Source organism: Temnothorax nylanderi, unplaced genomic scaffold (genome assembly GCF_030848795.1).
Source record: "Temnothorax nylanderi isolate EJ_2023f unplaced genomic scaffold, tnyl_v1.0 TNYL_tig0010_pilon, whole genome shotgun sequence".
Taxonomy (NCBI): domain Eukaryota; kingdom Metazoa; phylum Arthropoda; class Insecta; order Hymenoptera; family Formicidae; genus Temnothorax; species Temnothorax nylanderi.
In genome coordinates this window covers 1,403,548-1,422,601 of record NW_027249072.1, presented here as the reverse complement: position 1 = coordinate 1,422,601, position 19,054 = coordinate 1,403,548, and the positions used below count along the sequence as shown (strand labels likewise).

The window sequence follows — 19,054 nt, the reverse complement described above, 5'->3', positions numbered from 1 at the left end:
GGCAGCGCATCCCCTCCACATGCTGCCAATGCACACCAAAGCGAATGCATATCCGTGTCACGGTATACTATGGCCATGTGCTGTCGAGCGTTCGAATGTTCTCGAGTCTAACCGAAGTTTGTCGAGTTGCAGCCGTTATTTCCCCTTGCCGTGCTATCACCTAGGCTTACGCCCCGTCTATCTCTTTCTAAGTCTATGTTTGCTCTAGGATCCTCTTAACTAAGAAGGAGAAATTTTTAAATAGTCAAAATTATTGACTTTTTATACAATATGATGTTAAGAATTTGATAGATAAATATAGTTAACAACTAACTTTCCCTTATATTACGTATATATGAAAAATTTATTATTTAATATACCTTCTTATCTATCAAACTTATATTGTGTAAAAAGTCAATAATTTTGACTATTTAAAAATTTATTTACATTTTAATGCTTCTTTGCTCACAAAATAAGAAAAGACTTATTATTTTATAAAAAATTTGAAAGAAAAAAAGATAATTGCGTGTAGAACTGAACCCGGACGCTGCGGAATTCGGTCTTACAACAATCGTATGCACACGAGGCTGAAATCTTTTTTTGTTCGTAGCTCTTAAATGGCTGGCCAATAGTCAATAATATTTTAGTTTTAGGTATACACTCACGGAATTCCCCTCTACAAACTTAATGTATAGTTCATATCCGCATTCCGCAACCTCCAAGTTCTCCTTGTAAGAAGAAGACGAAGAATTAATTCGCGTGATTAATTAATTTCCATGATTACCGACTCGTGAGCATATCGAGACGGCGACTTTAACATTGCATTTTGAGGCTGGTTAATTTCACTCAATTTATTTATTAGTCTGTTGTTTTTTAATTGAAAAGATGTGGAATAATACATCCGAATTGTCGATTTAAGTGATTTAAATGACCGAAAGCGGTACGAAATATCAATATATCTCTATTTACTAATGATAAATAATGATAAATAAAGTTGTTAACATCGAAAGTCGTTCAAGGTGCAATTGTCATATTCCGATGATTAATGCGCGTGCAATCGTAATTAGAATTTTTTGCAAGTATTGTTTGCTATAACGAAGGGGCCTGAAAGGAGGAGGAAATATTAGAATCATTGGGTGCAACTAGGTGCAATCCAGAAATGAGTAATTTGTTTATTATTTTATTTATGACGTATAAATTAAGTAATCGTTACTAATTATTTTATACACGTAATATTATTTATTGAAATATTAATTATGTTCAATTATGTACGCTTTATTACAATTTGAATATGTTTATGTATTATGTCAATGTAATGTATATTTGAACTCCGTATCGGTGATGCATATTTTTTTATATTTTAATTTAATGGATCTTAGTTTAATTTAATGGATCTGCGAAACTTGTATTAAGTAGATGTATTACTTTAAAAAGGGCTAAAAGAGACCAATATTAATATTTAATCCTGGATAGTATAATAATCTATTGCACTCGCATGCACATATATGAAGCTAAAATGTAATTCATTATATTGACGCATTGTTTATTACGATCCCCGAAAGCAAATGATTAATCCTTATCAATAATAGTTTAATTAGGGAGGTCTCTATACTTTTCGTGTCTTTACATTCTTTTAAGTGTCCGATCATCTGGAATCTTCCAACATCACCATAGAGGGCATAGAGTATGAGCCAATTCATCGCCAGGTCCGCTTGCCCGTAGCAGATACAGCCGCATACATCGAACCTCCGCACGCTATACTCTGTCCTGACAATCGTTTTGAGCCTGAAGAAATAATAGTGACGGCCATTTGTTGGACACTAGGAAAACGACCAACAAGCATGCCCGTGTGCCAGGTGCACATGACACCTGAGCTAGCAAAAGCAGTAGAAAAGGAATTTAATACAATCTACTGTGATCAGATTTTGGTCTTTCTTGGCATGGCAGGACTGATGACTATCGGCAAAAAGCTCGGATCCGACGTGGATGCAAATGGTGAATACCTCATCAATAGATGGCAAGATGTTTGTAGCGCAATCGAAATAGAAAACATCTTCGTATCGAGTGTTGTTTCGCGGGAACGATACATGACCTTTATTAGAACATTAGAGAGTTGGCAGATTTGGATTGAATCGAGACCTGCTCTCTGCAGAAGCCTCCTTGTTGCCGCCCTGGACTTTCCGGAAGGCTCTCCTATGCTTGTGAACACTGCGATGGCTAAAGTAAAAATAGAGATTCAATATTTCGGCATGGAGATGATACTAAAGATGGATGCCCTCATCTCTTAAAATAAAGCCATCTTTCGCCCGGCTATCGCAAGCGGATTTCAGAAGAGCTATAGACGAGTTACGCACAAGATTTTGAAGATATGACATATTAACGATTATAGTAATTTTTGCGAAATAAATATTACGTCTCCAAATCTAGTAAAAATATTATTATCTTTTACATTTTTTTTTTTTGCCAAGTATGATCTACTACACATAGATGAGATTTTCAGGATTTAATTTGGAATACCATGAAGATACGATAGATTAATAACATTATTTAGACAATTTTAATATCAAGTGTATTACAGCGGATTAAATTTTACCATGCATTTTAGTGAATTAATATTTATCTAAGCAACGAGCCCGTTACTTAAGTAAATATTTAAAAAAGAGAAAAATAAGTAAAATAGAACCATAAAACAAGTAAAGTAGTAATATTTTTAATACATGATACTTTTATCTAAATTTCTTCATTACGTTTTTATTTCATGGACGATGAAGATCGGAATAAGATATTTATGTATTCTATATATGTTTATGTCAAATGACAAAATAAATTAGTATCTATAATTATGCATAAAATTCTTAATTAAAGAAAAACGATTAATCTTTAAATATATTATATTTTTTTCTTCTTTTAAGTATTTTTCAAATATTTCTTTATAGGATTAGATATCTACATTTGGCCTCATTTCATCTCTTTCCAGGATAAAAAATTTTATTTTTGAATAGGGAGCATAATGTTCGAAGATATTTTCAACATGCATACATTAAATAAACACAAAGAAATAAGATATATATTTTATAGACACATCATAACTAATTTTTTTGAAAAAATGTACAACGGTTACTGATTGCATTAGAGTTTATTCTTAATGTACCGATTTCTCGTTTTGATCTTTCATAGTTCATCCATCCGTCTCAACATCTATAATCATCGATCGAGCATTCGTTCGAAAATCGTCTAACACTACTTCGGTGCCGAAGAAAATTCGGACGGGTTATCGATTTCCCATAGAGTTTTACTGGCGCGAGACATGGTCGCTAAACAAAATAGAGCGCGAACACTGATACGCAACAAGAATACGTGCCGCCACCGTGCTCGCTGTTACTCGCGGCCAAGCCAAGATCCTTTTGATTTATGGAATACTTGCAGCGAGTCTCTCTCTCTCTCTCTCTCTCTCTCTCTCAAGATCGTCTTGATTTATGGAACGTTTCAACAGCGGCCGCACGTACCCCGCGCGTAACACCGTCGACGTTTACACACGTCTCGAACCCAAAGTCGGTTATCGAGTAATAAAACACGTCTCAGTCGTGAAATTTCACAAAATAGCACCGCGAAACGCGAATAAAATCGATGTTATTATTCCTCTGTTGATCGAATACGGTGCATTCGAAAGTCATATTTGTACGTGCGGCAAGAAGGTTGAATGATGTCGAGGATTAAAGCCTCGTAGAAGAACATTAGGATTAGAATTTCATTTTTGTGCAGATGCCCATGAATGGAAGATAAATGATTATTAAATAATTTATAGTACCGTGCGGTATAACGAAAAGTTTTTAATCTCTCTCGTATCTGATATGAAATGAAAAATCTGTGCGTTCTAAAATAATAACGGAGACCACTGAAAAGGTCCCGTTATATTGCAAAACCGTGCGAATAGTTTAAATATTACAAAATTTTGGCAGGATGTAATATCGTGTCACAATTTTCCAACAAAATACTTTCCCACGTGCTTGTTTAATAATTGTACAATAGTTAAATAAAAATCTGTATGAAAAATGTTTCAAAATCACGCGAATAGTTTGAATATTACAAAAATATCCAGGGGGCGCAAAACCGCAACTGCACGCGTCTGTATGCACGGAACAAAGCCAACAATTATAACAACTGCGGCTGGCACGTAATGTTTCAGTAATTACTTGGGGAGCACCTCTGTAAGGAGCATACTTCCGCCGTTTTGTCGCTAACCATCGACCGCTGGCAGCAGTCGAGAACAAATACAGACAAAGTTCAGCCTGATTTCACTAGTTTGCAACATAATGCAGATCGAAAGTGTATAGGGTACCACGTTAAATCCTTGTATCGTACAGCTAACGTCATGTGTTTATCTCAAGAGAAATATGCAAATATACTTTGGGTACGTATTCTTTAAATAACAGATAAGAAATTATCATAAATAGGAATGCCAATGAAAAAAAAGGCTATTCGTTAATAATGAAAACAGACTTTCGTATCTTTTAGACCGTTCGTCACATTTCTTAAATACCTTTATTGTCCGATCACTATGGATGACTTAGGGAGAGATTTGAAAGACGCCAATAAACTCCCAAATGCGGATTGATTCGTTTTCGATCATCCAACATTAACAGACGAGCGGCAGCAAGAAAGGCTGGGCCGTTCCAGTCGCATCGATTAAAGGCGGGGAACGTTCTATTTCAATTTCAAATATCGCGGATCGGCCAACGCTAGCCGGCCTGTTCGAATGTGAAACGATAATATCACATCGGCAAGCTTCCCGATGATCCGCAATTTGCATAATTCTCTCTGAGCGACTTAATTTCCACGATCTTACTGCCGCGGAACGAAAATCCTCCCGCCAATACCGCGAGATTCCTCACGAAGATTATCGCTGTTGAAATTAGTGCCGGATTAGAGAGCTGTGCAATTATCGATCTCATGTTGCTTCAACTTTCAATATAATAATCAAAAGCGCTTTAGAGAGAGAGAAAGAAAGAATATAACGGCTCAGAAACATCTTCACAAAATGATATAAAATGACTTAGAATATGATAAAGAAATATATACGCAATTTATATTTGAATAAAATTTAAAAAAGATAATTTGGAGCTTGAGATCGTATAATAATGCTTGAGTATCGGAGAGCTTGGGGTTATTTAATTTATCTATCACCGCGTTGCACCGAAGATATGGCTCAAAACAGAGTCGAAACGTACGATTTCTAATTTATATTAAATTACTAATTAAATTTTACATAACTCACGTTAACTCATGCAATTAATCGCATTTGACTCTCAAAGCTCACTTTTCTTTGTTTTACTCGTTAATTTTAATATCGAGAATTTTTAATTAATTAATTATTTGAATTTTATCGTAATCAAAATTTCATTTATATAATAAAATTCTTGTATATAATTTATTTATAAAATATATAATAATTTCAAGACATCCAGTCACTCCGGCGAAATCTCATGGGATACCGTTCTTAAACGAATTCGACGCTTACTTCAGGAATTAGATTACTTACGCGAATTATATTACTGGCGCTTGTTTCTATTATCATAAATCAACAATTGCAAAACATCTATTAAGCAGGCGAATGCAAATTCACGATTAAATCACCGGGGTTATTTGACGTACAAACGTTATAACGTGCGAGTCGACGTATCCATCTATTATACAGCACAGATTTTCGCAAGTCTCAAAGTGCATTAACGGCGCTTATTGGGATGAATGGGGGCTAGTGTTAATATCAGCGTAAATACAGACCTGCATATCGTAATCCCACGCTTACCATTTATGTTTGCCGTGTAAGCTCGGTAACGCACTATTACGAGCATTACACGCGTAGCTTGCAGGGTTCGACAATTCTTACGATTTTATTATTTAACATATATTCTTTTTAATTCTAATCGTGTATCTAAGTAACTTTGGATACATAAAGAGGGCATTAGAAATATTGCAGTATTTATTTTCTTTATAATATTTTCAGGGCCTCTTTAACCATCTATTATTTCCTTCTTCTGGATAATTTTTTAGAGAATAATATTTGATGGAATTCCGACAATATTCAAATTAAATTTATCGAGATTATTTTTCTCTCTTCCTTTTATTTAAATTTTAATAAAGAATCCGTGTGTCCTCGTATTATATTTTTTGAAATGTATTTTTGCCGCTCTGTTTTATTTTTCTTGAAAAATTCGCTATAAAAGCGTAATTATAGAGATTACAGAAAAATATAGAGCCTAACTCTGAGAAAATAAACATTTTTACGTTTATTCTATACCGGTTTTATATTGGTAGAACGCAATTTCAGTTTGCTATTCACGTTCATCGGCATTGGAATATCCCGTGCACATGTGCTCGGCACATGTGCAACATACCCAACAAACACATATATGAACGTAAAGGATACCGATTATCGCTGTAGAAGCGTCTACGTATATTTATGACCGAATTAACCCGCGGAAATACCAAGTGCGGCGGCATAAATGTGGCCTCATAAATACGGGCGGAACGGGTTACGTTTATATAAAATCGCGGCGCGGGGCAACCGCCGCCGCGCCGGCGAGATCGGTCGTCGGCAATTTATGGACTTTTCATTTATAGCACTTGTAAAAATGCTGAGCCGATCTAAATTGTGGTGGAGAGAACGTGAGTGTCGGCCGACGAAATAATCAATACCGTACACCCACTGTTTTGCCGCGGATACGTCCATTCTCGAAACGCACAATATAATATAAATATCTTTCTTTAAGGCTGCGTTTGCTTTGGACGCTTTCATGCTGAAAGCATCACTCCATCTTTTTTCAACATGTAATGAGCAATAAAGATAGACTGACGCTTTCAGCACGAAAGCGCCCAAAGCGAACGCAGGCTAAGAAACGCGGAAAACGTGCACTCTGCGATTTTTGTACCACAGATTTAAATAGATATTTTTTAATTCAACGTTTTATTTTTTTTCTAGTGGCAAACGCTGCATTCCATGGCGTTCTAATACCAAAATTTATAACACTTTTTGTTTCACAATACACTATACGCAATACAGTGTCGCGTGTCAATAAGATAATGATTTATATACAATCATATTGAAATATACGAAGGTGCACGTGACAGAACAAGAGATTGCGTTTTTTAATTTTAATGAAATGCACAACGTAATCGCGTTTTGCGCTGGCGTATTTTTAATTTATGCACGAATACCAGACATACCGCACCATTTTATCATACATGAAGATGAAAAATAAATGAAAATTTGCTTTATTATAACATTACTTGTTAATGCAACGTACTCGAATTTTATTATCCTCGCTGCGCGGTTTCGCATATATTTTTTAATTAAGATCGAAATCCAAACTGAGAAACGTGGAAATTGCTTTAAAATTTAACCGTAAATAATTTTTAAGGGGAAGAGAGCAATTAAAAGATTTTAGAAAATTAAAATTTAAATAACTGATAAAACTTATAACGTGACATTAGATAAATTTTCAACTTACTTTTATATAATCGGGAATTAATATTAAAAATCGAAATATGAATGCAATCAATCTATTTTACATTTATTGAGAATAACTCGGACCGAGAGTTTTTGCTGGAGCATCGTGAAAAAAATCTGCAACGAGACTGGCAAATGATATCGACGTTTCTATTTCTATCTTTTGTGAACATCATCAGTCAGAAACAAAGAGAAAATTGCTGCGGAAAAGCGAGACGCTGGATATACCATATGCGCCGTAACTGGGACGTTGCGATAGATCGAATTATATTTTACCCGTTGCTAACCACGATATAGAGGCGACATGAGGATGCGGCCCGTCATGAAACAAACGAGATATCGTTACAATGGATAAATGGGGAAAATAGACGTCACGATCTTTAATGGGATCTTACAACGCCTGCACGCGCGTTATTGTGTAACGTTCATCTCACTTCCCCGCGAATGTATATTCCCCTAGAAATCTAAAGTAATACCCTCGGTTTCGTACTTTCGTTTCTACGATTTAGCTTCGTCGTAACGAATTACAGCGAAAATTCACGCGGTGATTTCGAATGCGATTAGAAGTCTGAAAGATAGGATTATTGCTTTAAAATTGTCCTTTAAATATTAAAGCGATACAAAAATCGCGAGCTCTGCAAACCTAAATTCAAAGTGATAAATGTTCGAACTGTTAAATTACGTCGTGCAAATGCACAAAATTCCCTTCAAAATTGATAAAGTGTTTATCAATTTATATATACATAAGACTCATAACTCATGCAAATATATGTATTATGAATAATTAATTCTCTCTGAATTTTCGTGAAATTAACACAAATACGTGTATATTATATTTTGCGCATACAATATTTTCTTTTCATCAATTCTCTCTGCGCGTACATGACGTAACTAATTTGTCACATTTAATTCATTTGGTTGAGTTCACATCAAAATAATTCATCCAGAGGTACTCGCATCGCAAATATTTACTCCTCCCCGACTTGTCAATACTGCAGAATTAAATTCTCTCATGTAATATTCCGCGCGGCACTATTTTCTATTAATTCTCCAGTAAGATGAAATTTCAGAGTCTATTAACTCCAGAAGCCCCAAGATTAAGATTTATGATTTAGTGTAGTAAAAAGTTTATGTAACCTACAAGGATTTTAGCTGATATAAAGAAATTCTTCTCCCTAACTTTAAACACGTTAGATATTGTAACACTAAAAAGATGGATTGCATTAACAAAATTACAATGATTAATTACATTGATTAGAATAACAGTATAAAATATTATATTTAGATTAAATTTAGAAAATAATAAGATTTATATGTATATATATTTTATTAATATCACGTTAAGAAATAACATAATTAGAACTTTATGAATTCAAAATTAAGACTGCAACTTCAAAATGTGTTTGTAAGATCTCGTGTTTCAATTAACGGCAATTCAATTAAATCATTATTGTTTTGCGACAACTTCAATTATTATTTTCCACTACGACGGAAGTCTCTAAGATTCAATCTCGGGTCTCTCGTCTCCGAAAAACGACGGCTTCGAGAGCTAGCTGGTTAATTCCGTAATATCAAGCATTCAACCGTGACGGCGCGGTGGAGAGGCTAATTCTTGTCAATATTCTCTTCATTCGGGTGAATCCATTAAAAAGCCGAGCTATCGGCTCATGAGACGAAGAAGGTTTCGCCGATCGATTTCCTGTCGGAAACCCTCCTTTTTTTTCGTATCGGCGCCGTGACGATCGAGGTACTTGAATCGGGTCAAGTGCACTTGCAGAGCGGCAAACTGCCAAACCGCGATCGCGTTCGCGGCTGGAGATGAATCGGAGAAGCGCTCGTCTAGTTGGTCATTAGCATAGTCTATTACCGTCCGTTCTTCCTCTCCCTCTCTCCCTCTCTGTCTCGCTCTCTCGCTCTCTCAAGTAGGCTCCGCATTGCTCTCGAACGTACTCGCGGTACCAAAACCATAATTCGACCGGGAACTGATATATCCCGTTCGAACGCGATTCGGCGAGGGAAAATCGTCTTCTATTTATTCCATTTTCGAGATGAAGGAGAGGAGGGAATGGGGAGAGGGTACCTGATTGCTTTTCCGATATTTATTTCAGCAGTTTCCATTAATCATAGATAAAGATCCCCCGCGCGTGTGGTAAGCGGTAAAAGGAACCCGATGCCGCGATGTAGCCGTCGATTCGTACAAAGCGTCGGGATTCTCTCGCAAGAATCTCGCTTTTAGCGCCAAAAAAAAAAGAACACGGGTCCAGTTTGAAGAGCTGGTGATGTTTCGAGAACAATTCCGCGCGATGAATTGTTTCAACTGAAGCATACACACTGCAACCAGTGTATCCAATCGTTTAAAACCGCTTTACACGCCGACCTGTAACATAAAATTAAATTAACGACAACATTGATGTAACATGTTGCGGAGTCACGCGGTTTCCCCCAAAATTAAAAGCAGAATTAACAGAGCTGGTTTCCGATCAAGCTCAAAATCAGTGTTAGCCAGTCATTTTCGAACTCAATAATGAACAGATTTTCGAGTGAAATAGAACATACAGAATGGAAGCAAAATTAATTTTAATTTTACGTTTCTATCTAATTTTTGTATAATTATCTTTATTAAGTATTATTATAATTTTTTGTGTCAGATTTTAGTTTGCCCAAATAAAATTAAATAAAAAATTGAAATTAAAATTGAAATTAAAAATGAAATTGAAATACATTACATTACGAAAATTAAATTTTAATTTTTTAGTATCTCAGTGTAATTCTTAAAAATGCTTAAAAGCGGGTATTCTCGGCGACAGTATAAAGTACCCAATATCGTAACTTCGCGTAACTCGTTCTTTACACCGTCGCAAGCCTTTATTCGCGTGTGCACGAACATTATCACGAATTTATCATTCTTCCTTCGTCCAGCAACGATACCCGGTATCTAAACGACTCGTTGCAACGCCGAGATACACAATTATCTAAAGTAATTGTGCCAAGCCCCGCTTAAGCCGCGATTGTCGTATCGCGCGTTTAATTCACGTTTCTCTTATCACGCACCTAGCGCACGAATTTTCTGCAGATGAATCCGAATGCGTTTTCGACGCCTGCGTCGCGTTGTGTCGTTTTGTTTGCCGCACTCAGGCGTAATGCGCCGTAATTCCGCGGTGTAATTATTGTCGGCGATAAATCGCGCGGAGCGGCGCGGCGCGGGCGTGCAAATCTATCATCGACTGGAAATAAAATTCCACTCCGTATTACATTCGGCGAAACAAAATATAATCGACGAAATGATTTATTACATGACATCGCGAAATATTGCGGTTAGAGCAGTTCTCCCGGAGAACGTCGATTATGACGAATAATGTTGTTTCCAACGCAATTATTATTATGCTGATTACTTAAAAACTTGGCAATGGATATTATTATACGAAAGACACTGTAGAAAGTATATTATTCCATTAATAAAGTCTCAATAAGTCGTCGTTCTCTGGTGACGCTTGCTGTCGTGTTCCGACCGAATTGATAAAATTTAGACAAAATAGAACTGTGAATATTTTACGCTGAAAAAATATCTCCTCGACCGGAACGTCAAATTCCAGCGAGCTAGCAGTTTCAACAAAATATGCCACGGTACGGCGAGAAAAAATCTGAACGAGCCGCGAGCCGTTGAGCCAGGCAAAATATCCGTCATCATTCCCTCGGGAATTGTAAAAGTTTCGCGCGTGCGGGCGTGCGCAACCGCTCGCCCCCTCCGCCTCTCCAATCGAGTTTATTTATTTTTTCGAATTAATTGATTTTCATAAAGCGCGAGCATTATTTGCTCGCGGGCATCGGAAGGGCCGCGCGAATGAGGCGCGCACGTTCGGCCAATATTTGCGAGAAGTGCGTCGCGCGCGATGCCCGCGATTAAACGCGCATCGTCGCACAATATTTGATCGCGCCGTTGCGAACGCTGTCCGATTTACGTTTTGAGTATAGAGAGACGGTGTCGCCGAAGGAATGGGTTCACCGGTGAGCGACTCAACGTGCCGGCGCGGCGGACTGATACGTTTAAGGACCGCACTACTGTCTGTCAGTCGTTGCCACTGCAAACGTGCACTCGTAACGTTAGCGCAAACTCCTATGACGGATGTAAGTCATGTAACCCAGTTTCAGGCGCGCTACGCCGAGTTGCTTAAGTGTCTAGTTGCCGTTTTGGCCGTGCGGTCGTAACTTTCGCAGTGGGATATTCCAGAGTTCTACTTAAACATCGTCATCTCACTTATCCCACGTCGTCCCAGTTTACCGGAATTCATTAGCGATTACATGAAAGTGGATCGTCTTACGAGTGATTCTTTCTCTCGAATGAAATTTCTGCGAGAACATGCCGCGAGATAAACAACGCCTACGTTATATTTCTATGTAATTTTGTTATCATTTGCTGCTTACGCGTTAGTCGATATCTCTGTTATATTATATACCATCTCTTCGGTGAAAATACGAAAGTTTTCCTATTCCTCTACCGATGCATAGATTGATACGTTCTATTATATTCCCCGCGCGTAATTCCCGACATTCTCGAGGCCATGTCCTATTCATCGTCGACGCAAAGGTATCTTCGTCCGGCGGATCATGAAAAATGTAGAGGCGTACATTCAAATACGGATCCCGACAGTCGCGACAACGCGGGATGATTTCCTTCGAGACGGGATTCCTTTAAACCCTTTGTTACCCGCAAGCCACGCTTATTCCTCGCTTATTCCTTCTCGCTTTTACAATCGCGATCGTGCATCTTTTACGAGGGCGCTCGGAATCCTCCTTTCGAGCGAAGTAATAACGCGTGCCGTGAAGAATTAGGCTGTTTCTCCCTCCGGAAATGCGTGTAAAAAATGCGAGGGGGGGAGGCTTATACGTTTCCTCGCGGAGCGCGCGGACGAAAGAAATTGCTGGAATCGTAAAGTTTCTCTCGGTTTTCCGTTCCTGCTCACGGACAAAGCATTCCGTTTTCCTTTACGGTATTTCTCAGAATTAAAAATCTAATTCCGTTAGAAAAGTAAAAAGAAAGAGCACTGCACCGTTAAGAAGATAAAAGAAATAAGATCGCGAAGAAGTTTTTTTCGAATTTTATTTCACGAGTTTTCTTTAATGTGTTGCAGAGCTTCGTTAAAGCCCGATTTAGCTCATCATATTTTACAATTTACTTCGACACGCAATTTCACACTTATTGTCTATTAGATAAGCCTTGAAAATATTTTTTTAAATTTTCGATGAAAGCGCATTAATATAAAGCAACAAAAATTTTACGATCTTGTTTATAGGATTATCTTAAATAAAAAATTATAAAAAGTTGAAGAGCCATACATTTTAAAGAATTATACGTGCGCGCACGCGCGACACCAGCTATTTATATTATACATATAAAAGCTGGGAAAATATATCCTTTTAGGAGAAATCTTATTTTCTCGACACGTCTTATCATCAATCCCCCTCGTTTTTTAAAGCGAAAAAGAGGCAAAAAAACATACGTGTGAATAATGTAACTAAAAGGGGGGCCCGGTCGATGTGCTCGCAATGGCGGGTTGCTCCCTACGCGTTCTGAATCGCAAACGTGCCAGTACCTGACACAACCCCGGAAATTTTTCGGTCGATCGAGCCACGCGCGTTAATTACGCGGCGCTCCGTGCGCGAAAGATTACAGAGGTTTTCGAGCGGCGGCGGGGACCGAACGGTGGAAATTTCGCGGTGTTTCGACAGCCGGGGATCTTTCCGGTTGTTTCAGCAGCAACCGCCCGGGTGCCGTTACCACCGTAATTTTCCGTAGCGCGGCCGACCGCCTCGGTGCAACCAATTTCAACACCGCATTACCCTTCCGCGGTTATCTCGCCGTTTGCAACGACCCCCCGACGAATCAGAAATCGGCAGCTTCGGAGATTTCAGAGGGTCGATTCCATCTGATTCGATGGCCGGCCGCGAAAGCCGTTCATTCAATTACATCGCGATCGAGCGGTGAGGTAGTAATTGGCAAGAAGTGGCAGACATTCCAAAGATTGTAATTCTAATTTCTGAGATATCTTTAAAATGACAGATTTCCTAGAATATTTAAAATTGTAACTTTTTAGCTCGGAATCGTGCAATCGGAGAATATTTTAAACAAAAATCGGCAAGAGACATCGAGAGAATATTAGAGAAGATTATTAATAAATTAAAACTCCAAATAATGCAACCCAAAAACTTCATACAATTAGAATTTTTCTATTTTCTGCTTATGAAACAAGATTACAATTTAAAAGAATGAGTCAATTATTGTTATAATTCGGTCTTAATCTTTGCAAATGATCATACAGCTTACAATGAGAAATGCACACAACAATGCAAAGATGATATATAGTTCTCTTTCTTAAAGAATTTTTTAAATAAAACTTATTAACTTTTTCTTATATATGCGCGCATTTACTTGCAGTTTAATTATATTTTAACAAATTTGCTTTTACATTTAGTAACGCAGACAATTCTTTTCATTGTACAAAGCGTTAGTATGCTATTCTTATTGGTAAAAATAACGAAGCAATTTAAATTGGGTTGAACTTTGCCAATATAGATACGGGTGCATAGTTTTATATAACATTTTCCCATAATACTAACGAGAGAAATATAACATAATATCCACCAGTATTTTAAAGCAGCTTCAAGGAGAAATATTGTCGTTATTAAGATTCTTACGGAAGCTGTCATCATTAAGTTGCAACATCCGGAATGCAAAGCGTAATGTACCGTCTTTGGACAATCAGAATACGGCATTAAGCGCGAGTTGAAGTAGCTCCTATACCGTTGTAGACCAAATGCTTTATTCAGCAACGTGTATATTAAAAAGAATCGTACTCAAAGACTTATTATATTTGCTCTACAATTAAATTATTTGAAGTATAAATAAAATACTTTCAGTTTGCATTACTTTATAATACTCTATAATACGATCACTTCAATAGAGATATTATAATTGCACTTTTTATTAGCGTAAACTAATAGCGTGTTTAATTAGATTTATTACAACATATTTGAAAACACAGTTTTTAATGATTTTATGTGTATTTTATTACAAATTATTATTAATATACAATATATATAATTCTATTATTCTGTTTGATCGACAATGTGGAAATACTTTTTTTCATTCTATTAAGAACAAAGGAAAGCACTATGCGATCCAATTTTTGAAATCCGTGGGAAACTAGAAAACGCGACAAAAAGAAAATCCCTTCTCGTGAATCCGTCTAGCAATCTCATCGGGAATAAGATCGCCTTCAGAAGCATATTCGCGGTATCGTGGTCAAATCTAATTTTTATGACCGTATCTTCGTGCTAGGAACGCAAACTTATTTATCTAACCTATCTAGGAGTCTTAAAGATATTCTTACGAAATCTTGAATCGCAATATAATCTAGGATTGCACAACTTTTTTCAATTTATTAAAAATCTTTTAATTTCAAGTTGCAATAAACTTTAAACTCTCTATATTAGCTTGCATTTATCTATAAAATTTTAATATATTTTGCGTTTGCGATGTAAAACTTGTGCAAAGTTACTTCGTAAACATTTGAATAATATTGAATGTAAATTAAAGTACATATTTATTCTATTTAATCAAATATTAGAAAAGACTATTTATTTCATACTTGCGTGTCGCGCGTGTCTAATGAGAAAATTTAACTTTAACTGTATTACGTTAACCGTTGTACATTTTTTCAAAAATATTAGTTATGATGTGTCTATAAAATATATATCTTATTTCTTTGTGTTTATTTAATGTATGTTGAAAATATATTCGAACATTATGCTCCCTATTCGAAAATAAAATTTGTTATCCTGGAAAGAGATGAAATGAGGCGAAATGTAGATATTTAATCCTATAAAAAAATATTTGAAAAATAATTAAAAGAAGAAAAAATAGAATATATTTAATATATTAAAGAATATATTAAAGATTAATAGTTTATCCTTAATTAAACATTTTATGCATAATTAATTATAGATACTAATTTATTTTCTCATTTGACATAAACATATATAGAATACATATCTTATTCCGATTTTCATCGTCCATGAAATAGAAACGCCATGAAAAAGTTTAGATAAAAGTATCATGTATTAAAAATATTACTACTTTACTTGTTATGGGTCTATTTTACTTATTTTTCTATTTTTTAAATATTTATGCAACGGGCTCGTTAATTAAAATGCACAGTAAAATTTAATCTACTATAATGCATTTGATACTAAAATTGTCCAAATAATGTTATTAATATATCATATCTTCATGGCATTTCAAATTTCCTGAAAATCTTACCTATATGTAAAAGATCATGCTTGGCAAAAAGTGTAAAAGATAATATTCTTACTATAAATTTGGAGACATAACATCTCTTTCGCCAAAATCCTATCATCACTTATTACTTTCCATCGAACTTATGCAAAAATAAATAATCGCTCTGGCTGATACATTTTCTGTTATTTTTCTTATTCATACTTATGAGATTATCCTATAAATTTCAAGCAACTGATATATCTCGCAATTAGTTGATATTTTATCGTAGAATAAGACGTTAATAAGTTTCTGCATTTATTTAATCTTTCGGCCCTTCAATAGTATCTCGTTGTTATCATCATTTTCTTCTTGACGCTTACCGAAGAAACGCGGCTCAATTTTAAGGAAACGGAGATTGGCGGTAGTTACCTTATCAAGCCTCTCGGATTTCAGCGTTTTCTTTACTTCAGCATCTATGATATGTCTGGCGGTACGAGTCTGCAAATCCATTAAAATATGCCTTACGCTATCAGGGATTGTCTTTTTGTTGGCAACTTCGGTCGCAACAACCGCATAGAAAAGGTCTGGGTATTTCCTACAAGTGAGGCGATCTGTTCCTTCGAGCCAGTAAATTTTCAAATATGGGAAACGATCTTTATATCTTGTGCGTAACTCGTCCATAGCTCTTCTAAGATCCGCAGCTTGTTGTGCGATATCCGGAAGGAAGATGGCTTTATTTACATTTATATTTTGTAAAGACACAAAGGCATCCATCTTTAGTATCATCTCCATGCCGAAATATTTAATCTCTATTTTTACTTTAGCCATCGCAGTGTTCACAAGCATATTAGGAGATCCTTCCGGAAAGTCCAGGGCGGCAACAAGGAGGCTTTTGCAGACTGCAGGTCTCACTTCAATCCAAAGCTGCCAAGTCTTTAATGTTCTAATAAAGGTTAGGTATCGTTTTTGTGAGACAACATCCGATGTAAAGATGTTTTCTATTTCGGTTGCGTTACAAACATCTTGCCATCTATTGATGAGGTATTCACCATTTGCATCCATGTCGGATCCGAGCTTTTTGCCGATAGTCATCAGTCCTGCCATGCCAAGAAAGACTAGGATCTGATTAGAGTGGATCGTATTAGCCATGTCCATTGCTGCGTGTAGCTCAGATGTCTCAAACACCTGGTGCACGAGCATGCGTGTTGGTCGTTTTCCTAGTGTCCAATAAATGGCCGTCAATATTATCTCTTCAGGGTCAAAACGATTGTCAGGACAGAGTACAGCGTGCGGAGGTTCGATGTATTGGGCTGTATGTTGTATAGGCAAGCGGAACTGGCGATGAATTGGCACATACTTTATGCCCTCTATGCTGATGTTGGAAGATTCCAGATAATCGGACACTTAAAAGAATGTAAAGACACGAAAAGTATAGAGACCTCCCTAATTAAACTATTATTGATAAGGATTAATTATTTGCTTTCGAGGATCGTAATAAACAATGCGTCAATATAATGAATTTCATTTTAGCTTCATATGAGAATGCGAGTGCACAATAAGCTATTACGCTTAATCTAGGATTAAATATATATTAATACTGGTGTCCTCTTTAGCTCACATTTTAAAGTAATACATCTATTTATTAGTTTCACAGATCCATTACTCTTTAAATTAAAATAAAAAAATTTGACTCATATACAAAGTTCAAATATGAATTACATTGACATATTACATAAACATGTTCAAATTGTAATACGCGTGCATATATAAACATAATGAATATTTCAATAAATAATATTGCGTGTATAAAATAATTATTAGCGATTATTTAATTCGTACGTGATAATAAAATAATAAATAAATTACTTATTTCGTGATTGTCTCTGTGGTTGCGTCGTCCAATTCTTCTAATATTTCCTCCTTCTCCTTTTCCCAGGCTCCTTTGTTGTAGCAAACAGTACTTGAAAAATAAATTTTTCTTTTAATTACGATTGCACGCGCATTAATCATTGGAATATAACAATCGCACTTTGAACGATACTTTCAATTAACAGCACGCGATTATTTATTATTAGTGAATTGATATATTGATATCTCGCACCGCTTTCGGTCATTTAAACCACTTAAATCGACAATTCGGATGTATTATTCCTAGTGAACTATACATATACTAAATAAACAGAGACAGAGTCGCAAACCATTCTGTCTTTTTCTTCTCGTGGCCCGGGCGCTAGCATGGGAGTTCACATTCCAGTATAGTATATAGTTCACTGATTATTTATTTATATATTTTTCAATTCAAGAACAGCGGACAGATGAATAAATTGAGTAAAATATCTGTTTCAAGATGCAATGTATGGCTCGTCTACAATAGCCGCAAGAGTATGCAGTAAGACGTAAGCAGTAAGTTATTAACTAATAGGATTTTTACAATTCAAGAATAATGTGTCGACTGTGCCGACTGTGGTTGGTCAATATAGCTTACTGCTTATGTCTTACTGCATACTCCTGCTGCCATTGTAGACGACGCTAAAGTCGTAACCTCGATGTGCTCACGATGAGGTTATCTCGATAATCGTGGAAATTAGTTAATCGCGCAGGTTAATAATAGCATTTGAAATCGTACGATATTTGTCGGTATTGCGTTTCGAGAAATAATACTCACAGAGCTACCTGCCCGCTCGAGGCTCGAGTCACAGTCTCAGTGAGAGAGTGATAGGGCGTCGACGTCGACCTAGTGCGCGCAACAGTACGCAGGAAAAACAAATTTGCAACGGCCGCGGCCGTGTGATGTAGCACCGATTTCTTGATTCGCTACAAAACATACAGTTCAACATACAGTAAAATAAATGTGGAACACTCCTAAAAATTGATTGCGATAACTCGGCTATCTGCGCACATTGAAATCAAATGTTTATTTGATGAATACAATTTGAAGAATAAAATTTGCTTTAATCGTGAAAGTATCTATGTACATTAATTTATTATTATTATTACTGTAAAAGAAAAATACACTCTCGCAGGAATAATTGTAATATAGTTAATTTATTTTAGTCAAGGGGTATAATACCTTTTCCGGCAATCCTCTGTCATCGACTGACTGTGGTCTGTGACTCGCACTTCGCCTCGCACTACTCGCAGTCGGGCTGGTCGGGCAGACGGCAGACGCTTCACTCTCTCAAAAACATAAACATAACACGATCGAACAAAAGACCGGCGTACCTTCTCTTCACTCTTGCAACCGCCGCTCGCGATATACATGTTTATCGGTTCCCCCCCCCCCCCCCCCACCC

General features: G+C 36.5%; 2 protein-coding genes across 5 annotated transcripts in view; one reads left to right on the top strand and one right to left on the bottom strand.

Moving 5' to 3' along the window:
• The window catches only part of Dpr1 (defective proboscis extension response 1), a 335,719-nt gene that overhangs the window by 302,250 nt on the left and 14,415 nt on the right, over nucleotides 1-19,054 (top strand). For 2 of the 4 annotated variants that reach the window (XM_071726740.1, XM_071726739.1), the window contains exon 5: nucleotides 1,618-2,459. The exons of 1 other annotated variant lie outside the window; for it this stretch is intronic. In XM_071726740.1, coding sequence (XP_071582841.1) covers nucleotides 1,618-2,267 — 650 coding nt within the window. In that variant the 3' untranslated portion in view covers nucleotides 2,268-2,459. Of the gene's footprint in view, nucleotides 1-1,617; nucleotides 2,460-19,054 lie in introns of those variants that run through there. One more of the 4 variants, XM_071726737.1, reaches the window with a different exon arrangement.
• Nucleotides 14,527-18,966, bottom strand: LOC139787559 (uncharacterized). The gene is made up of 4 exons (XM_071726735.1): nucleotides 18,832-18,966; nucleotides 18,427-18,575; nucleotides 17,628-17,721; nucleotides 14,527-17,164 (listed from the first exon to the last, which is right to left on the bottom strand). Coding segments are annotated over exons 3-4 (1,089 nt in total). The 5' UTR covers nucleotides 17,629-17,721; nucleotides 18,427-18,575; nucleotides 18,832-18,966; the 3' UTR covers nucleotides 14,527-16,076.